Below are 20,175 nucleotides of genomic sequence, written 5' to 3' on the forward strand. Positions count from 1 at the left end.
CCTCTAAGACTCGGCTTTTATTGTGATAGTTCCTGGTGGTTGTGCAATGGTGTCTCACTGTGTCATGATACGTGTTTCCCTGTTGAGCATGTTTTTGTGTGCTTATGGGTCAATTATGTGTCTGCCTTGGAGAAGTGTCTGTTCAGGCCCTTTGCCATTGCACAACTGGGTTATCTTTTTATTGCTGATTTATAAGACTTCATAAATTTGTGTTCCAAGTCCCTTGTTGGAAAAGAATGTCGCCCATTGCACAGGCTGTCTTTTCACTTCCCGGATTCCCTTTCATTCACAAAGGCTTTCCATTCTGATGTCCAGTGTATCTGTTTCTCCTCTTTGGTTGCTTTCATTTGCAGTGCTGTATCCAAGAAGCCATGGCCTAATCCAAGGTCACAGTCTGCATGTATGTAGTCTTCTTTTAACTCTTTTATGCGTAGGATTTTATGCAGTTGAGTTAAATTTGTGTATGGTGTGAGGTCGGGGCCTCCTTTTACGTCTAGATCATCCAGTTGTTCGGTGGCTGTCATTGAAAACATTAATATAGTGGTCTTGGCACTCGTGTTGAAAGTCACTTTTTCCTAGCCTCCTTGTGCTCTTCCATTGATCTTTTTGCCCTTGTCACACTGTATTGATTACTTTGAAATCAAGGAGTATGAGTTCTCCAGTGTTATTCTTTTCCTTTTTGAAGACTATTTGGGCTATGCTGAGACCATATGGTCCTCTGTGGATTTTAGGATTGGCACACCAATTTCTACAAAGGAAACAAATGGAATTGTAATAGGGATTGCATTGATTCTTTAAATGAATTGGAGGAGTATTACCTATTAACACTCCTAAGGCTTCTGATACATGGAGTGGCTCCATTTAAGTAGATACTTAATTTCTCTCATTTTTTTATTTTTCTCAGTATATAAGTTTTGCACTTTTGTCAGTTTTCCATTTGATGCTAAATGAATTATTGATTATAAATGAAACTTTTCTTAATTTTATCTTTGGTTTGAGCATTGCTACCGTATAGAAATTCAGTTGATTTCTCTGTATTAATATCATATTGTTAATCTCACTGAACTTGTTGGCTCATCTTTTTTGATGGAATCCCTAAGGTTTCCTACTTAGGAGTTCATGTCATTGACAGATGAGAATAATTTTGCTTCCTTCTCTCTAATGTAGATGTTTATTTTATTTCTATATCTTGTTTAATCACTGATATAGCAGTTACAAGCATTCTTGTTTCTGATTTTAGGAAGAAATCTTTGTTTCTCTACCAAGTGTGGTGTTGATTTGTGTGTTTCACGTTTCCCGGTAAGTTGTTGAGAAGGCTCCCCCAGTTCCTAGCTTACTGAGTATTTTCATCGTGAAGAGCCGTTTAGTTTCTCGTGGGTTTCTGTGCATCTGTGGAAATGACATGTAATCCCTGCCCTCCCTCTGTTCTGTTGAGTTGGTCTTACATTAATTGCTTATTCGTACAGTAAGTTGTAAGTCATGGTCGTTTTTATATGCTGCCGGAATCAGTTTGCTCGTGTTCTCTGAGGGTATTCAGAGGAAATATTGGGCTGTGGGCTTCTTTGCTTGTGCTATCCTTGTCTGGCTTGGGCATGAAGGTAATATCAGTCTCATAACCTGAATTGTGAAGAGTTCTCTTAAGTATTGGGAGAGCTTTGAAAGGATTGGTATTCTTTAAAAAATTTGATAAAATTCCAGTGAAGCCATCTACTTCTGTGCGAGAATTCATCTATCACTAACTCAATCATTTATTTCTTGAGGCTCTATTCGGATTTTCTTTAATTAGTTTGAATAGAAATTTGTTCTTTCAGAAATTTGTTTATTTCATCTGAGTATCTAAATCATTGGTATGTATTTCTTCAGAGCATTGTATTTTTTTATTTCTGTATGACGTTTAACATTTTTATTCTTGGTTTTACTAATTTGTTCACCTTTTTCTTGATCAGTCTGGCTAAAACTTTTTAATTTTATTGATCTTTTAAAAAAAGACTTGCTTTTTAAAATACTTTTCTGTATTAAATTCAACTCTAATTCTATTATTAATAGCCTTCCTTTTGCTTGCTTTATGTTCTCTTTCTAGTATCTTAAGGTACACAGGTTACTGATTTGAGATCTTTCTTAGAGTTTTTATGTATCTGGAAAGCTGAGAGAGAAAGAGGGATCTACTGGTTCACTCCCCAGTGCCCACAATGTGGGGGTAGGTGAAGCCAGTGCAGGGAGCTTGGAATTTAGTCTGGATCTCCCACGTGGGTGGCAGGAACCCAACCACTTGAGCCGTCAGCCACTTACTGCCTCCCAGGCACCTGCTGGCAGGCAGTTGCAGAGTGCAGCGGGAGCTGGAACCGAGGCATCCCGGCCACATGCCCGCCCCGTTGAAGAGCCAGTGCTTGCAACTCAGAGTTTCTCTCATCACCACTTTTGCTGTGCCCCATGCCTTTTTTTTTTTTTTGTTTGAAAGGCAGAAATAGAAGGAGAGAGAGAGAGAGAGAGAGAGAGAGAGAAATAATTTCCCATCCACTGGCTCACTCCACTCCCCAAATGGCTGTGACATTTCTCTGGGTCTCTCACAAGGGTGCAGGGGCCCTAGCACTCCTTGTAGAGCCGTGTGTGTGGTCTGTGCTGGGGGTTGTGTTCTGTAGCTGCCAGGTGGGGTGCCCGGTGGATGTCGGTGCAGTTTACTTGTAGAGTGGTCCAGGTCCTTCCTTCCTGACCTTCCATCTCTTTGCTCTGCCCATTCTTCAACATAACATTGAGTTCTCCAACTCTTGTTGTCAGATTGTCGCTTTCCCATCACTGCTGTAGGCACACATGCTTACAACTGTTACATATCGCATCCTGTATGTTTTAGGTCTGGTAATATAATGAGATACATACCACTTTATAGAACTGCTTTTTAAGTCTGTTAAGAGAAAAGTTAAGAAAAAAACCATACATTTTTACTGTCTTTTAGAATTAGATAATTACCCTTACAGTTTTGTTTGCTGTGTGTGTGTGGATTAGAATTTCCATCTGGTGTACTTGCTTCCAGCCTAAAGAATTTCTTTCGTATTTTTTACGAGGTCAGTCTGCCAGCAACAACAAAACATCTCTGTTTTTGTTTATCTGGGAATGTCATTCGGGGGTTGGTTGGTAGACTTCATGTTTTAGAGCAGTGTTCATTCACAGCAAAATTGAACCGAAAATAAAGTTCACATACAGCCTCCCTCGTTGTCAGCATCTCCTGAAATTGCAAGCCCCTATCAACTCCCAGCTACAAAGTTTGTCCTCTGATGCCTGAAGCCTGCACAGCTTGGCTCCCTGCCTAAGGCAGCTGCCTGCGCAGTAGCTCTCAGCTAGAGCCGGTCGGTCCCTCTCCAGTGTCTTCCAGTGGCTGTTGGTCCCGCTGATCCCTGCCTGTTGCCCTCTGATGGCGTTGCAGGAGTCTAAAATGCATATAGTGCACCTGCTGTCCTGTGCATCGTGGCTGAGCCGCTCAGCACTGCCGGCAACCGTGGTCTCCTCGGGGCCGTATTTGAAAGGTAGAGACCTTCCACCACTTGCTTACTCCCCCAAATGCCTGCGGTCACCGGAGCAAGGTAAGGCCAAAGCCAGGACCTGGGAACTCGATGCTGCTCTCCCACGTGGGTGCAGGAACTCGAGCCATCACACGTTCCCTCTCAGTGTGTGCATTAGCAGACAGCTAGAAGTAGGCACAGAGCCAAGACCCAAACTTGTGTCACTCCGCCACGGGGATGCCGGTGTCCCGAGCAGCGTTTTAACTGCTACACCAACATGCCTGCTCCTGCAGGTAAAAGGTTTACACTGTTCCCTGCCATGAAATTGATTGGCATGGAATTGTCCAGAAAGAATCTTAAACTTAAATTGAAATCACTTGCACTCTTAGCTGTACCTGTTCACAAGCGAAGGGGCAGGGAAAAAAACCCCTTCGGAAGCGCTCCTCGCTGTCCTCAGGCCCGGGGACCCCTGTGTGCTGTCGGACTCCAGAGAGCTGTTGGCGTGAAATCCCCCTGTGACGGAGCAGGGTCCGTGTGCTCCGAGTCCTTTCCACGTGGAGGCAGCGGTGTGCCTCTGCCTCCAGCTGTGTCCGTGGGGAGGGGCTTCGGCTCTGAGTCTCTCAGGGAGGTTTACTGGAGAGGCTTTGAGGGGTTGTTTTGATTTTCCGAGAGCAGGGGGATGGCAGGGTAGGATGTTTCTCCAGAACCGTCTGCGGGTGTGCTCAGTCAGCCCAGACCTGGCAACGTCAGAGAATGAGGCTCAGCGTGGGTCATCTGAGCTCACCCGTCCCTTGGCCGGGAGCGTACTGATGGTCTTGGTCAGCCACGGGCTTTAGTGTCCTTGGCTGGAGGCGCGGTGTGGCTCTGGGCCTCTGCCCATGAGGTGGGAGTCGCCGGCCGCCATGGCGGTTGCAGTCCTGGTTTCTGTATCATCTGCAGGCATGAGGTTGGGTGCTCACGGTTTCTCCAGGAGCACAGGGGTGTTGCGTCCACTGCCGTCTGGCCGTGTTCCTGGGACAAGTTCTCCCTTCTACTTAAGGGTGGTGGGGATCGATCCTCAGGGTTTCTCCAGGAGCACAGGGGTGTTGCATCCGCTGCCGTCTGGCCGTGTTCCTGGGACAAGTTCTCCCTTCTACTTAAGGGTGGTGGGGATCGATCCTCAGGGTTTCTCCAGGAGCACAGGGGTGTTGAGTCAGCTGCCGTCTGGCCGTGTTCCTGGGACAAGTTCTCCCTTCTACTTAAGGGTGGTGGGGATCGATCCTCAGGGTTTCTCCAGGAGCACAGGGGTGTTGCGTCCGCTGCCGTCTGGCCGTGTTCCTGGGACAAGTTCTCCCTTCTACTTAAGGGTGGTGGGATGAGGCACCCTGATAGCAGCATGGTCATGTGACAAGGCGGTATAAATTTGAAAAATGTGTTACGGGACTGTGATCATCAGAGATGAACAACACTGTCTTTCAAAGACGTTATCGAAACAGTAATTAAACCAAGCCTTGGAGGCAAACAGCCGGCCTGCGCAAGCCGCTCTGTACAAGTGTTAGCTTTTCTGTAGACCTTCCTGGCATTCGCCGAGAGCCCCAGGGTCACATGTGCAGCACTGGCCACGCCTCCCCGGGAACCCATTCGCTCGGCCCCTCGCTGCCCCTCAGAGCGTGCTGTCTTCACCATGGCCACACGGCTGCTCTGGTGCTGCCGCGGGCCACCTGCAGGTGACCGGGCACGGGCACAGAGGACCAGCGGTGCTCCTGTCACCACTGTGAGAACTCCCTCAGCCAGTCTGGGCTGAGTGCAGAAACAAAACGCGTCCCTGGGAGTCCCAAGCCAACCAGATACGTCGTGCCCATTCTGAGCAGGACACCGTATGCGTTTGATTTGACTCCACGCCAGGGAAATTGCCGAACTCTGAAGTGTCCTGGTGCCGTGTTACTCAGTTACCATGGGGAAGAGAAGATTCCCTTGATCTTCTCGTCATCTCTTGGTTTTCTTTTCTGTTTCAGATATTTTCTTGTTAAACCATTCTCTGGTATTTTCATCGAATGGTATTTTCATCTGGTATTTTCTCTCTTTAACGTTCGGTTCCTTTTCCAAACAGGTGGAAAGGATCGTTGACAAAAGGAAAAACAAGAAAGGGAAGACGGAGTACTTGGTGCGGTGGAAGGGCTACGACAGCGAGGACGACACGTGGGAGCCCGAGCAGCACCTGGTGAACTGCGAGGAGTACATCCACGACTTCAACAGGCGCCACTCGGAGAGGCAGAAGGAGGGCACGCTCGCCCGCACGAACAGGACCTCCCCCAACAACGCCAGGAAGCAGATCTCCAGGTCCACCAACAGCAGCTTCTCCAAGACCCCTCCCAAGGCGCTGGTCATCGGCAAAGAGCACGAGGCTAAGAACAGTCAGCTGTTCGCCACCAGCCAGAAGTTCAGGAAAAACACAGGCCCGGCCCTGGCCGGCCGGAAGAACATGGACCTGGCCAAGTCGGGCATCAAGATCCTTGTGCCTAAGAGCCCCATTAAGAGCAGGACCGCGGTGGATGGCTTTCCAAGCGAGAGCCCCGAGAAGCTGGACCCCGCCGAGCAGGGTCCCGAGGACACGGTGGCGCCGGAGGTGGCCGCGGAGAAGCCCGTTGGAGCTTTGCTGGGTCCCGGTGCCGAGCGAGCCCGGATGGGGAGCAGGCCCCGAATACACCCATTAGTGCCTCAGGTGTCCAGCCCCGTGACCACGGCCATGGCCACGGGCTTAGCTGTTAACGGAAAAGGTAAGCGTCCCAGCGTCTGGGCGGGCTGCCCCGGGCTGTCGCTCACGCAGCGCCCTGGAGGACAGCCCCAGGAGGGCGCGGGTCCTACTGCAGAAGCGGCCCTCGCGCTCGTGTAAGTCTAGGGGCCCGGGACAGTGTCGGCGGGAGCGCCGAGGGGTTTTGCCAGCTTCTTTCCTTCCTCGGAGCCGTTGGCGTGTTTCCCTCGCTGTGGGTCTTTGCCTTCCACGAGCTGCCTGCCGCCCGCCCCGGGCTTGCTCTGAGCAGCTTCCTACTCTGCACAGGTGACTGGTTTTCCGTAGCTGCCTGCCGTCTGAAGCCGATTACCATCCTGCCTCTCTGAGTCGCTGACTCTTGTGAGAAGGGTGCACCTGCAGTTTCTGAGTGTGGCCGGCGTGGGTGGGGAAGCCAGTCTCCTTCCTCTGCTCCCGTGCTCATTGAGGGCCTCGCTCGCCTCACGGAGCAGCGAGAGTCTGGGTGGTTCCTCTGCGACCACCCGTCGTTCAGGCCCAGTGCTCCCGTCAGCGTGGTTGGTGTGCTGGATGTTCCTTTCCCCTGCGCCTGTCCCTGCTGCCACCCGGACCTGCCCGGCTCCTCAGACAGCACCCAGCTGGCTTCTTCCCTCACCTGCCCATGCCTCACTGGCCACCAGTTTTGATTGAATTCTATTAGCTGTTTCTCTGCGGGAAGTCCCACTTTGGCCCCTGATATTTCTCACCACCCAGAGCCCTCTAATAGGACTTCCTGCTTTCCGCCATTTTCCATAAATCTTGGACTCGCGTGGGAAGGTAGTGGTGGGAGTTGGACAACCGCGAGGCTCATGTCCCCCTGCCCCCATCCCCTTAGGGAGCAGGTGCACTCCTGCGTGTGTGTGCGTTGGTCCTCACCTGCTGCCCACACCAGCATTGGAGCAGCTTGCTCTGTCCTCCCTTGCCTTACCTACTGTCTCAGTCGTCTTCTGTCTCAGGGGCCCTTTCTCTCCTTGAAATAACCATAGAAGTTTAGAGGTGGAAGGGACTCAGAGTGATGACGGCGAGGGGAAGAAAGAGAGAGCGAGCTTCCATCTACTGGTTCACTCCCCAGATGCCCACAACAGCTGACGCCAGGAGCCCAGAACTCCACCGGGTCTCCCACAGGGGTGGCAGGCATCCAGGAACGTTGAGGCACACCGGCAGGAAGCTGGATTGGACGTGGAATAGCCAGGATCTGATAGAGGGTGCGTGCGTGGACAGGATTTTATAATAAACATGAGCGGCACACTGTTTCCTGATGTGAGGAATACAAACACTCAGATTTTAGTGTCTGCACGTAGTTTTACGGGGACACAGCTCCGTGCATGCCTTTACTTACCGTTGATGGCTGCCGTCCCGTCTGACCCACAGCACTGTAGGAAGCCATGTCCTGTGGAGCTTTGTTGGAGACCCGTGCGCCTACGTTTTCAGGGCGGTTGTTTGTTTTTGCTTTCCAGATTAATTTTAGAGCCGCATAAGAAAACCGATTTGTTTTTCTAAAACTAATTGAAGCAGATATTGATGGAGTTGTTGGGAAATGAACCATCTCCTATTCAAAACATTAATCATGTGTATTTGAGGGATATTTTTGCCACTGCAAACAACAGATATTTGAGTATCTGTTAACAAAAAGAGTGACTATTTCTGGCGTGTTTGAACATACACACAATTACTTTTACAGAATCACCATATGTGTATTTGGTTTTTAACTATGTTAAGTATGAAATAGGATTCTGAAAGATGGAATAAGGCTTTGAAAGATGAATATATTGCTTCACCCAGAAAATGTGAGAAATATGTTCTTTCTATTTAATAAAATAGAGCATCCGTCGACTTGGCTGATTCACGCCCTAAATGCCTGCAGCAGGCCCAGGCCAGGGGTTCAGGCCAGGGACTCAATCCAGATCTCGCAGCTGAGTGACAGGAACCAGCCACTTGAGCCATCGCCACTGCCTCCCAGTGACTGCATTAGCAAGAAACTGGAACTGGGAGACAGACCCAGGAACTCCAGAATGGAATGTGGGCTTCCCAGCCAGTGTCTTAACTGCTAGGCCAGATACACAAATCTAGAAATTTTTTAATTTTTAAAATTTAAACTTTTTATTGATGCAGCTGTTTTCTTTCTGCTCTTTATTACCAAGTGAATAATTTCTTGCCGATTTATTTTATGTTTATAGCATGTATACATTGGAGAGGAGTAGGGGAAGAGACAGACAGCTCCCACCTGCTGGGTTACTCCCCAAATGCCAGAGACAGATGGGATTGGGCCCAGGGACTGTGCCGTTAGGCGTGAAGCAGTCTGCCGCTCACTTCTGAGACAGTATCTCTGCGTATCCCCTGGGCAGCAGCACTTCCCATGCACAAGTCGATGAGCTGTGCCTCTTTAATCAACCCTGTGACCCGCTGGAGGTCACCCCTCCCTGCACGTGTGCGTGTGTCTGTCGGGGTACTGGTTCTCTGCTAGATTTTGTTGAAACGCTCTATGCTTAGACTGGTCTTGCAACTTTAAAAATCCCATGTCCACGATCAGAGCAAAGAGCTAAACAGGCACAAGCCTGTGGTCTGAGTCCCAGCGGTATGCGTTCTCTGAAAACATCTCTTGTTCTCTGAGAATGCGAATATCACCCAGAAAGGGAGGGGAAACAGGCATACGAGGAGGGGGGAGATAATATGTGTGATGGCATTACTTACGTCCTTGTGCTGTTTCAACCAGGACGCTTCACTGTGGGCATTTTAAGTACCGAGTTCATGACCGATCCCCTCCACACTGGAAGCAGGAGCACCAGGCTTCCCGTCTCAGTAAGATGCTGAGTGCCCCAGCCCAAAGCTGTGCCTCCCCTTCCACATCCTTACCACTGAGCCCGCGCTGTCCAGCGCCTGTCTCCATCACCCCACATCCTTACACCGAGCCCGCGCCGTCCAGCGCCTGTCTCCATCACCCCACATCCTTACCACCGACCCCGCGCTGTCCAGCGCCTGTCTCCATGGCCCCACATCCTTACCACCAATCCCGCGCTGTCCAGCGCCTGTCTCCATCACCCCACATCCTTACCACCGAGCCCGCACTGTCTGGCGCCTGTCTCTATCGTCCCACATCCTTACCACCAAGCCCGCGGTGTCCGGCGCCTGTCTCCATGGCCCCACATCCTTACCACCGAGCCCGCACTGTCTGGCGCCTGTCTCTATCGTCCCACATCCTTACCACCAAGCCCGCGGTGTCCGGCGCCTGTCTCCATTGTCCCACATCCTTACCACCAAGGCCGTGGCGTCCGGCGCCTGTCTCCATCGCCCCCACTCAGCCCAAGCTGCCCACGTCTTTGCCTTTCTCCAGTCCCTTTCTCATTTCACCATTCAGATCTGTAAGACGGAAGCCATCCATTATGTCTTGCTTCAGGCTCTTACTTGACTTTTTTTTTTTTTTTTTTTTTAAGATTTATTTGTTTACTTGAAAGAGTTACACAGAGGAGAGGCACAGAGACAGAAAGAGGTCCTCCATCTGCTGGTTCACTCCCCAGATGGCTGCAATGGCCGGAGCTGCTCCAATCTGAAGCCAGGAGCCAGGAGCTTCTTCTGGGTCTCTCACACGGGTACAGGGGCTCAAGGACTTGGGCCATCTTCTGCTGCTTTCCCAGGCCACAGCAAAGAGCTGGATTGGAAGTGGAGCAGCCAGGTCTGAAACTGACACCCATATGGGATGCCAGCACATCAAGCCAGGGCATTAACCCTCTGCACCACAGCGCCGGCCCCTCTTACTTGACTTTCTGATGTGCTGGAAATAAAATGCGGACCTCCTGCCCTCCTCAGAACCCCCCGGGGCTGGCCCCTCTTTCCTTAGCCTGTCTCCAGAGCTCTCGGCTTCCTCCCTCTTCTGGATTTGCCCAGTTTCTCTCCTCCTTCTTGGTTTTACACCGGTATTCCCCCCCCCCCCCCCCCCCCCCCGCCGAGCAGATGGCACTTGCTGGAGATATATGTTCCGTGGTTTTCCCCACCCCCTAACCTGGGCCCGCCCCCCTCTTTTTCTTGACTTCATAGCATCCACCCTCAGCCGTGGTGCGTGTTTAATGTGCCTGTTTATGCACCCAGGCTGTGGGAGTTTAGGTGGTGAATTTATGGAGTTGGTACCTGCAGCCATGCCAGGCAGGGTGCTGCTCAGGCGTGTTAGTAACGGTGGGTCCTGGTCTCGCTTGTCCTTCCTCCTGCCAGGCTGGTAAGTTCCCTGAGAGCAGACTCCACGGTTGTATCTCTGTGTTCCTAGGCAGAAGAGGTGCTCTTTACTGAGTGAACGCTCTGTGTTTAATGACCGTCGCCTCGATCCTTCCTGCTTTCTTCCTCCTAAAAATTATTAAACAGACTGGTACTGTGCGCCACGCATCGTGGGGTCCGCCTGGGTGCACACCTGTGACCAGTCTGTGACATGAGAGGCAGCGCTACCCGGGGTGGAGGGAAGCCAGCTGCTGTAAGGTAGGGCAGTGTGCACACACAGGCCTCTGAGCCTCTCACGAGAAGGCTGCGTAGACTCAGAGACGGCGCCTTGGGTCATTAGCGCAGGAGACCCCTCTATGGCCTCAAGGCTCGGTTGCGCTGTCGGGTTTTGTTCAGTGGCAGCGTTGGAAGACATGAGCAGAGGTCCAGAGAGAGGGGAGCAGGGTTCCTGGTCACTGACACTTTCAGCCCTTGCCTGAGGACAGACCTGCGCATGGGCTGCAGGTTTTTCCGTACACGAAGACGTTAAGGCAGATAATGCATCTTGAAGCCACTGCCACTATGAGTCTCGAACACATGTGTGTTGACGTCGGAGTTGCAGGTGGGCAGTGTGTCTGACTCCAGGCCTCACAGGACGCATCCTGACAAGGCAGGTTCACAGCGTGCACACAGGGGCACCCCTCCTGCACCCCGGAGCCCACAACTATATGACAACAGAGCCCAAGCAACAGAAGACAGTGAGGCCAGCTGGGCTCAGAGCAAGGCAGCACCCAAGGGCTCCAACTGCAGCACTGAGCGGCCACTGGGGGAGGAAGAGATGTGGATGGCAAGGCCGCCGGCTCCCTGGGGCCCTCAGGCTGAGGAGCCAGGACCAGCCTCTGCCTGCTGCCCTCAGGCCAAGCCTTCCAAGTCTGCAGCAGGGGGAGGGGAGCAAGGTGATGTGCCCAGGGCAGAGATGGTGTCAGGGTCCTCACCACAGCCTCCCCTGCTGTGCAGTGCTCTGGGGCTGTGGGGATATGAGGAGCTCACGCCAGCAGTTCATCTCCAGGCGTGTGGGCTTGGGAGGTCGGAGACTGAATTCCCAAGCCCCTAAAATAGGTGATGGTGTGCAGGACACACGAGAAATGGGCCCTTGTTAGCTGTGGGTGGCCAGTCTACAGTCAACATCATTTGGAAAAATGAAAAAATACACAGGCAGCCAAGAGGTGGCACATTCTTAACACTGCCAAAGCCTTCACTGGCATGCGTAAGACCAGGGAGTAAAGAACGCGGCGGGGAGAGAGGGAGACCCGGACTCAGCTTTGTTTAACCGTCTTCGGGCTCCTCAACGTTATGCCCAACACCCGCTCCGCAGGGAATTGAAAATCAGCTGCACTGCTCTGTGTGGTGACTGGAAAGTCGGTTTCTTTAAGTGTGCACCTAGAATCCTTGGTACATTCTGGAAATTGTAAAATCAAAATGACAATCCTTTATATATATATATATAGAGAGAGAGAGAGTGTGTCTTTTTTTTTTTTTTTTTTAAATGTCTGAGAAGCAGAGGGTCAGGCAGACTGAGAGAGCGCCCATCTGCTGGGTCCCTCCCCAAATGCCTGCAGCACCCTCCCCTCGCGCAGGCTGAAGCCAGGAACCAGGAACTCACTCTGGGTCTCCTGTGTGGCTGCAGAGCTGCGGAGCCATCACCTGCCGTCCCCCAGGTGTGCGCTGACAGGAAGCTGGGGCTGGGAGCTGCAGCCAGGAACTCCAGCGTGGGATGCTGGCATGGTAACCTCTTGGCTAGACAGCCGCCCTGACGTGATGCCATCCTTTCCAGCAGTTTGGTGAGACTCAACACGGGGGGAGCGTGAGTGCGTAGGGGGGAGGCTGTGAGACCGAGACCAGGCGAGGGCTTCAGAGTGTGCAGAACAGGGGTGTGGTGGCTGCTCCTCCTGCTTCAGGGCTGAGAGTTGGTGAGCTTTGGAAAATATTCTTCAGATGGTGTGCTTGTAATATAAAACAATCTTTTTTTAACAAGTGCCTCCTGGGTGAGCTTTTCTGTCTCAGAGTGCTGGACTGTACAGGTGTCTCCCCGCTGTTGGTGTTAGCACCTGGTCATGAAAGGACTTGGCCCTGGTGGGCTTCAGTGCAGCCCGGGGATCCGCGTATTTTGATGCATGCCAGGTTTTGCAGGTGCCTGTAACGCATCTGTGTGGGAGATCCACGTCGGGGAGCCTGACGACCCCGTAGGCGCTGGGAGATCACATCAGGGAGCCTCTGACGACCCCGCAGGTGCTGGGGGATCCACATAGGGGAGCCTCTGACGACCCCGCAGGCGCTGGGAGATCACGTCGGGGAGCCTGACGACCCCGCAGGCGCTGGGGATCCACGTCGGGGAGCCTGACGACCCCGCAGGCGCTGGGAGATCCACGTCGGGGAGCCTGATAACCCCGCAGGCGCTGGGAGATCACGTCGGGGAGCCTGATGACCCCGCAGGCGCTGGGAGATCACATCGGGGAGCCTGATGACCCCCCAGGCGCTGGGGATCCACGTCGGGGAGCCTGATGACCCCGCAGGCGCTGGGAGATCACGTCGGGGAGCCTGATGACCCCGCAGGCGCTGGGGATCCACGTTGGGGAGCCTCTGATGACCCCGCAGGCGCTGGGAGATCACGTCGGGGAGCCTGATGACCCCGCAGGCGCTGGGGATCCACGTTGGGGAGCCTCTGACGACCCCGCAGGCGCTGGGAGATCACGTCAGGGAGCCTGACGACCCCGCAGGCGCTGGGAGATCACGTCGGGGAGCCTGACGACCCCGCAGGCGCTGGGAGATCACGTCGGGGAGCCTGATGACCCTGCAGGCGCTGGGGATCCACGTCGGGGAGCCTGACGACCCCGCAGGCGCTGGGGATCCACGTCGGGGAGCCTCTGACGACCCTGCAGGTGCTGGGGATCCACGTCGGGGAGCCTCTGACCTCGCAGGCGTTGGGGGATCCACGTCGGGGAGCCTGATGACCCCGCAGGCGCTGGGGATCCACGTCGGGGAGCCTGATGACCCCGCAGGCGCTGGGGATCCACGTCGGGGAGCCTCTGACGGACCCCGCAGGCGCTGAGGGATCCACGTCGGGGAGCCTGATGACCCCGCAGGCGCTGGGGGATCCACGTCGGGGAGCCTGATGACCCCGCAGGCGCTGGGGGATCCACGTCGGGGAGCCTGACGACCCCGCAGGCGCTGGGGGATCCACATCGGGGAGCCTGACGACCCCGCAGGCGCTGGGGATCCACGTCGGGGAGCCTGACGACCCCGCAGGCGCTGGGGATCCACGTCAGGGAGCCTCTGACGACCCCGCAGGCGCTGGGGGATCACGTCGGGGAGCCTGACGACCCCGCAGGCGCTGGGGGATCACGTCGGGGAGCCTCTGACGACCCCGCAGGCGCTGGGGATCCACGTCGGGGAGCCTGACGACCCCGCAGGCGCTGGGAGATCACGTCGGGGAGCCTCTGACGGACCCCGCAGGTGCTGAGGGATCCACGTCGGGGAGCCTGACGACCCCGCAGGCGCTGGGAGATCACGTCGGGGAGCCTGACGACCCCGCAGGCGCTGGGAGATCACGTCGGGGAGCCTCTGACGACCCCGCAGGCGCTGGGGGATCACGTCGGGGAGCCTGATGACCCCGCAGGCGCTGGGAGATCACGTCGGGGAGCCTGACGACCCCGCAGGCGCTGGGAGATCACGTCGGGGAGCCTCTGACCTCGCAGGCGTTGGGGGATCCACGTCGGGGAGCCTGATGACCCCGCAGGCGCTGGGGATCCACGGCGGGGAGCCTGACGACCCCGCAGGCGCTGGGGATCCACGTCGGGGAACCTCTGACCTCGCAGGCGCTGGGGTTTTTCTCAGGCAGAGGACTTGCATCTTCCAAGGTGACCTGCTCGCTGACGTGGGCAGTAGGCATCTCTCACATGATGTGTCCTGTGACTCTGTGCATACAAAGAGGAACCCTGGCTGTTCCCAGGTGTGCTTCGCAGAGGTACCGTGACTGAACGTGTTTGGAGGCAGGCCATGGAGGGCATGGGGGAAGAGATGGCTGGAAGTGCTAGGATTTGAGGCTGGTCTTCACGTCATGACAGCATGGACGTAACACATGCCCAGCAAACGCCAGTGTCCGAGGCCGGGGGAAGCAGGAACACCCCAGGCTTCAACAGTTTCCTGTGTGGTCCTGTCCCGTGAGCTGGAATCTGTGTTTTTAAGTTTGTGGAAAACAGGAAACCCCACATTCCCACTGGGATCATTATCAAAGAACCACGCGGTTTTCAGGATCCTGGTAAACTTATATATAAATGACCATTGTTTTGCTTTGTTGATAATTGTATTCATCTTGAAACATCAAATAACGATAAATGTGACTCGGTAGCCTGGGCTGGCTTGTAGAAACACGGTTAAGAAGCAGAGGCCACGTTGCTGTGGGCCCGTGGAGGAGACTGGGAACTGTCTGGACAGCCACCTTGTCCCCGTCTGAGATAGGCACACTGACCAGGGACAGACAGCACAGTGCCCACCCGGTCGGTCACGCGCCATTGCTGGGATACCTGCCCAGAAGACGCCACAGGGAGGGTTTGCACAGACCTGGGTCGCTCCACGTCGCCTCCTGGTGCAGCCGGGAAGACTCGGTGATGCCCTAGGTCCTGAGCTCAGCACGGCCGGCTGTGTCACAGTGAACGTGAGCACTCTCTCAGATAACAGTAAATTTGTAAACCCAGTGACTTCGTGGTGGAGTACCATCAGGTGTGAAGTGCTGTAGTCACTGGGCTGTTTGTGTGACTGACGGCGGCAGGTGTGCCCCCACCAGCACCACCACGGGCGCCTGAGGGACCTGTTGTGCCGCAGCATCACGAGGGCCGTGACGTCCCTGGGCAGCAGGAACTGCCCAGTTCCCTGGTAATGACGTGAGCTCCCCGGGCACGTGTTCCCTGGTAATCACGTGAGCTCCCCGGGCACGTGTTCCCTGGTAATCACGTGAGCTCCCCGGGCACGTGTTCCCTGGTAATCACGTGAGCTCCCCGGGCACATGTTCCCTCATCCACAGAAACGCCCCACGGTGCCGTGGCCGTCCCTACTGTCGCTGCTCCAGGGACAGCGGGCCACAGGCGTCTCGGTTGCAGCAGGCGTGTTTTCCCGGAGCCCTGCAGGATCTCACTTTGCGCTTTGCAGAACCAGCACGACTTTTCCCCAGCCCGTAATTGCGGTTGTGTAGCCAAGCTTCCTTCTCTAAGCTGGTAACTGTGATGATTCTCCCACCTCTGCCAGTGCTCTGTGCTTCAGCTGGAGAACAGAAAGTCTGCCGAGTAGCAAACAAACGTAGATTTTGAAGTGCCGTTCTTGACTTTAAAACATTCCCAGCCGGTGCCGCGGCTTACTAGGCTAATCCTCTGCCTGTGGCGCCATCACCCCGGGTTCTAGTCCCGGTTGGGGCATCGGATTCTGTACCGGTTGCTCCTCTTCCAGTCCAGCTCTCTGCTGTGGCCCGGGAGTGCAGTGGAGGATGGCCCAGGTACTTGGGCCCTGCACCCACATGGGAGACCAGGAGAAGCACCTGGCTCCTGGCTTCAGATTGGCGCAGCGCCAGCTGTAGTGGCCACTTGGGGGGTGAACCAACGGAAGGAAGACCTTTCTGTCTCTCTTTCTCACTGTCTATAACTCTGCCTGTCAACTAACTAAATAAATTTTTTAAAAAGTTAAATATTACAATAAGCTATTACAATAAGCTAAAGTTAATTTTTTGTTGAATAATAAAAAACGTTTCAGAACTCCAGTGTTACCTGAGCGTGCAAATTCATAAAGCATACAGTAGGGCGCCGACGTCCTGTGTCCTCTGTCACTCACCACTCGCCCGTCAGTCAACCAGAGCAGATTCCAGAGCTGTCAGCTCCACTCAGTACCCTGTATAGTAGGTGTCCGTAGGCTTATCTTCTGTACCTCATCTCTGCCGAGCCTTCTCTGGGTTCAGTCCCCAGAGGGCCTGCGCCCAGTGCACAGCCCAGGAGCCCAGGGTCGCGGTGGTCTCTGAGGAGACGCTCACGGCAGGTTTCTCAGGATGTGTCCGCGTCGGGAAGGGGTGCACGGGTGCTGACGAGGTGGGGTTTGTCTGCCGCCTCCTCTCTGTTTTCTCTGTGTTTTCCTGCCCTGCATTCTCCAGAACGGCTTTCTTTCACGTTAGGCAGGTGTGTGCCGGTGCACCGTTGTAGTCCCTCACCTGCTCACTCTAAGTGTATTTTAGCTGTTTTTCAGTGGCTGCCCTGGAGGCCGCAGTCTAACATGTTCATCTGTGAAAACGTAGTTCAGATTAGTAGCAATTTAAGTTCAGAAGCTCTGCTCCTAGATAATTCTGTTCCCTCCTCCTTCCTTTCAACACTGATTTGTAACTGTTGCCTGATATAGTTGCCTTTTTAATCATATAGGAGAAAGAACAGCAGGCCTAAGTACGTTTGTCTTGCGTTTTGTAATTACTTGTGTGTGGTTGCTTCATCAGTATTTATTCCTGCACGTGGATGTGAGTGCAGTGTCTCATGTCGACCCAGAGGACTTCTCTAGCTTTTCCTGGGGAGGAGGTCGGCTTGGGAGGAATTCTGCGTCTGCCTTTATCTGAGAGCGTGCTGGTTCCTCCTTCGCTGTTACGGAGGCGATACCCCCATGGAGAACTCTGGGTGGGCGTCTTGTGCTGCCCACACATGTGAGCAGGGCCTTGTAGACGCCTGCAGTCCATCGTGGGGCAGATCCGGCCGTGCAGTGAACCACTTCTCCTGCGCCTGGGAGTTCCTTGGCTCTCAGGGTCTGATGGTTGTGTGCCCGGCTGGGGCTCCCTCTGAGTGGATGTTGCTCAGAGGCCCTTGAGCGTGTTGGGTGTGTATGGAAGTTTGGGGCCATCATTTCTTCAGCTGCTCCTTCTGTGCCTCCTGCAGGATTCCGGCCATAAATAACGGGTGCTGTGCCCAGGTCATGCTGTCCCCCAGGTCTCTAGTTCTCTTCATTTTTCTGTTTTGCCTGTGCTCTAAAAGCCTTTGCCATTTTCACAGATCTTCCATCCATTGGTTCACTCCCCAGTTGGCTGTGATGGCTGGGACTGGGCCAGGCTGAAGCCAAGAGCAAGGAGCTCCATCCAGGTCTCCAACGTGGTAGCAGGGGCCCAAGGACTTGGGCTGTCTGCTGCTGCTTTCCTAGACACATTAGCAGGGAGCTGGATCGGAGGTGGAGCAGCCGGGACAGGAACTAACACTCACGTGGGATGCTGGCATCATGTGCCACAACACCAGCCCCATGCTTTTTCTTTTAACTCCTTTGACCTGTCTTCTGACTGCTCAGCCCTGGAACCTGCCTGTGGCCTGTTGAAGGAATTCTTCCTCTCTGATGCCATACTTAACAGTTCTCGTACAGTTTCTGTGTCCATCTGTTTAGGTAAGTTGTCACGTTCAACGTTTATCTTAATGTTTTAAATTTTTATTTAAGAAGCAGAGAGACACCAGCCCCAAGTCTCTTTTCTTTTCTTTTTTTGTTTTTGTTGTTGTTGTTGTTTAAGAGTTATTTATTTGAAAAGCAGAATTACAGAGGGAGAGGTGGAGAGAGACCTCTTCTATCTCCTCAGATGTTCTCAATAGTCAGGGTTGGGCCAGGCTGAAGCCAGGAGCCAGGAAATCTGTCCAGATTCTCCCACGTGGGTGTCAGGGACATCTGCTGCCTCCCGGTATGCACGATCCTGCCCTGTCAGTTACTTAATTATTCCTGTGTGATTGAACTGTTATCTTGCTCACCTCTGAGGTCTGTTCTGAGTTCCAGTTCTCCAGATTGCTTTGTTTCTTACACTGAATTGTATTCTTTTACTTCTTATTTGTGTGTTTAGTCATTTTTGTTTGAATGCTGGACATCTTGTGCAAAACAGGAGCGATTCAGATACACAATATTTGGGCCTAGAAACGAGTGAGACGAGGCGGGAGGCTGGGTCGGTCTCATCAGAATCGGAGCGGGGTGCACATTTTCTCTGCAGGGACTGGGTGCCCAGAGCAGACTGGGGGCCGTGGGAAGGTCGCTCTGCACCGTCAGCTCTCAGCCACCCTGTCTGCTTGATTCACGCAGACTTCTTGCCTGTACTTTGCCTCTCCCTGGGAGGATGCTGCTGTTGAGTTTCCCTCAGCTCTTGCTAGGCGGCAGCAGGAGGCACAGGGAGTATTTGGAGCAAGGGGACTGTCGTTCTGGTCCCATTTCAGCCGTGTGCCCGGCGTGCCTGGTGTGCCTGGTGTGCCTCCACCTCTGGTGGAACCTTCTCAGGATCCTTCCCTGCCCTCAGGGCTAAAGGCTCGGTTTGTCCCGCGCTCTCCTTCCCTTTCCCATGGATGAGGGTGTTTGCTGCTCTTCCTCCAGAGGCCTGAGAGGCAGGAGGGAGCGGGGTGGGAGGGTCCTCCTTCGGGAAGGGAGGTCATCTCCGATCTCCCCTCTCACTCCAGTCCTCACGAGTGGGCGGCTGTGCTGCCATGCCAGCACACGCTGGTTCTTCCTTCGCGCGTTGCTGCAGCGGCAGTCCCCCAGCCCCAGGACAGCCCCCTGCCCCAGCTCTCCTTGGAGGGGCTCGTCTCTGCTTGCTTTGCGGGATGTGTGGTCACCTTGCAGCCTCAGCTCTGCAGCCAGTCCAGAAGTTGTACCTTGAACACAAGGCTTTCTGACTTCTGTTAGTCTCTCTTCCTCCTCTGACTTTTGTTTGCAGAGTGGGTTTATAAATGGAGCAGGTTCTGACGCAGAGTCCTGGAGCCGAGCCCACGGGCGGTGTGGACGGCGAGGAGGCAGGGCCGGAGCCGGTTTGCAGAGCTCCTCCTCCATGCTCAGCGCGAGCGCAGGAAGATTTCACTACGACAGTGAAAGACTGGCAGCCGTCCTGCCTTGTGCGCATTGAGCGGAGCAAGGTGGAATGCCGATTGACCTCATGGCTGTGAGACCGGAAATGGAGCAGTTGGGGAGAGAATGTGACAGAGCCAGCTCGGGAGGCCACAGACCCTGGCCCGAGTCCTCCCCTTGAGCACTGTGCGATGTGTGCCGCACATACACCTCGCTGTTGCGTGCATCACGCGGGGCACCTGTGGATCTTGCCTTGCCACTCTGTCATTCGACATAATTGCACCTGGCCTCTCTTAATTACAGCAACCGCCCTGCTGTTACAGCACGCTGCAGAGAACATCCCAATGGCCAGATCCTAGGGGAAATCGTTGAATTTTTTCTGTCGGATAAATGGCTAAATTTGGGTTTCTCAGAGGTTTGCTGCACTGTTGAATGTTTTGCATACAAATTGTCAGACCGCCCTCCAGGTACCGTCTTTGCACTCTGCTCTCTAGCAAGTGTGCACACACTGGGTTGGCCCTGATGTGAGGAGTTTATCTTGGGAGTTCCATGAACTTCTCTGTTTCTCTTAGTGTTAGCTTGGTTAACTTGATTGCTTCAAATTTTCAGTGTGCAGAAAGTAATTGAGAAAATCAAGCCACAAATGTGTTTGGGATGACTGTCTCTTGGAGATGAACTGTATTTTTTTAAGATTTATTCATTTATTTTGAAGTCAGAGTTACACAGAGAGAGAAGGAGAGGAAGAGAGAGAGAGACTGGTCTTCCATCCTCTGGTTCACTCCCCAATTAGCCACAAGGGCTGAAGCTGCACCGATCTGAATCCAGGAGCTTCTTCCAGGTCTCTCACATGGGTGCAGGGGC

At 53.7% G+C, this 20,175-nt stretch overlaps 1 protein-coding gene across 1 annotated transcript in view; it reads left to right on the top strand.

Annotated features, from left to right (window-relative positions):
- CDYL (chromodomain Y like) overlaps window positions 1-20,175 on the top strand; it is a 147,204-nt gene that overhangs the window by 91,571 nt on the left and 35,458 nt on the right. The window contains exon 2 of the mRNA XM_062184230.1: window positions 5,584-6,250. Within this exon, the coding sequence (XP_062040214.1) occupies window positions 5,584-6,250 (667 nt within the window). The remainder of the gene's footprint in view (window positions 1-5,583; window positions 6,251-20,175) is intronic.

The sequence above is a fragment of the Lepus europaeus genome, chromosome 3 (genome assembly GCF_033115175.1).
Source record: "Lepus europaeus isolate LE1 chromosome 3, mLepTim1.pri, whole genome shotgun sequence".
NCBI lineage: Eukaryota > Metazoa > Chordata > Mammalia > Lagomorpha > Leporidae > Lepus > Lepus europaeus.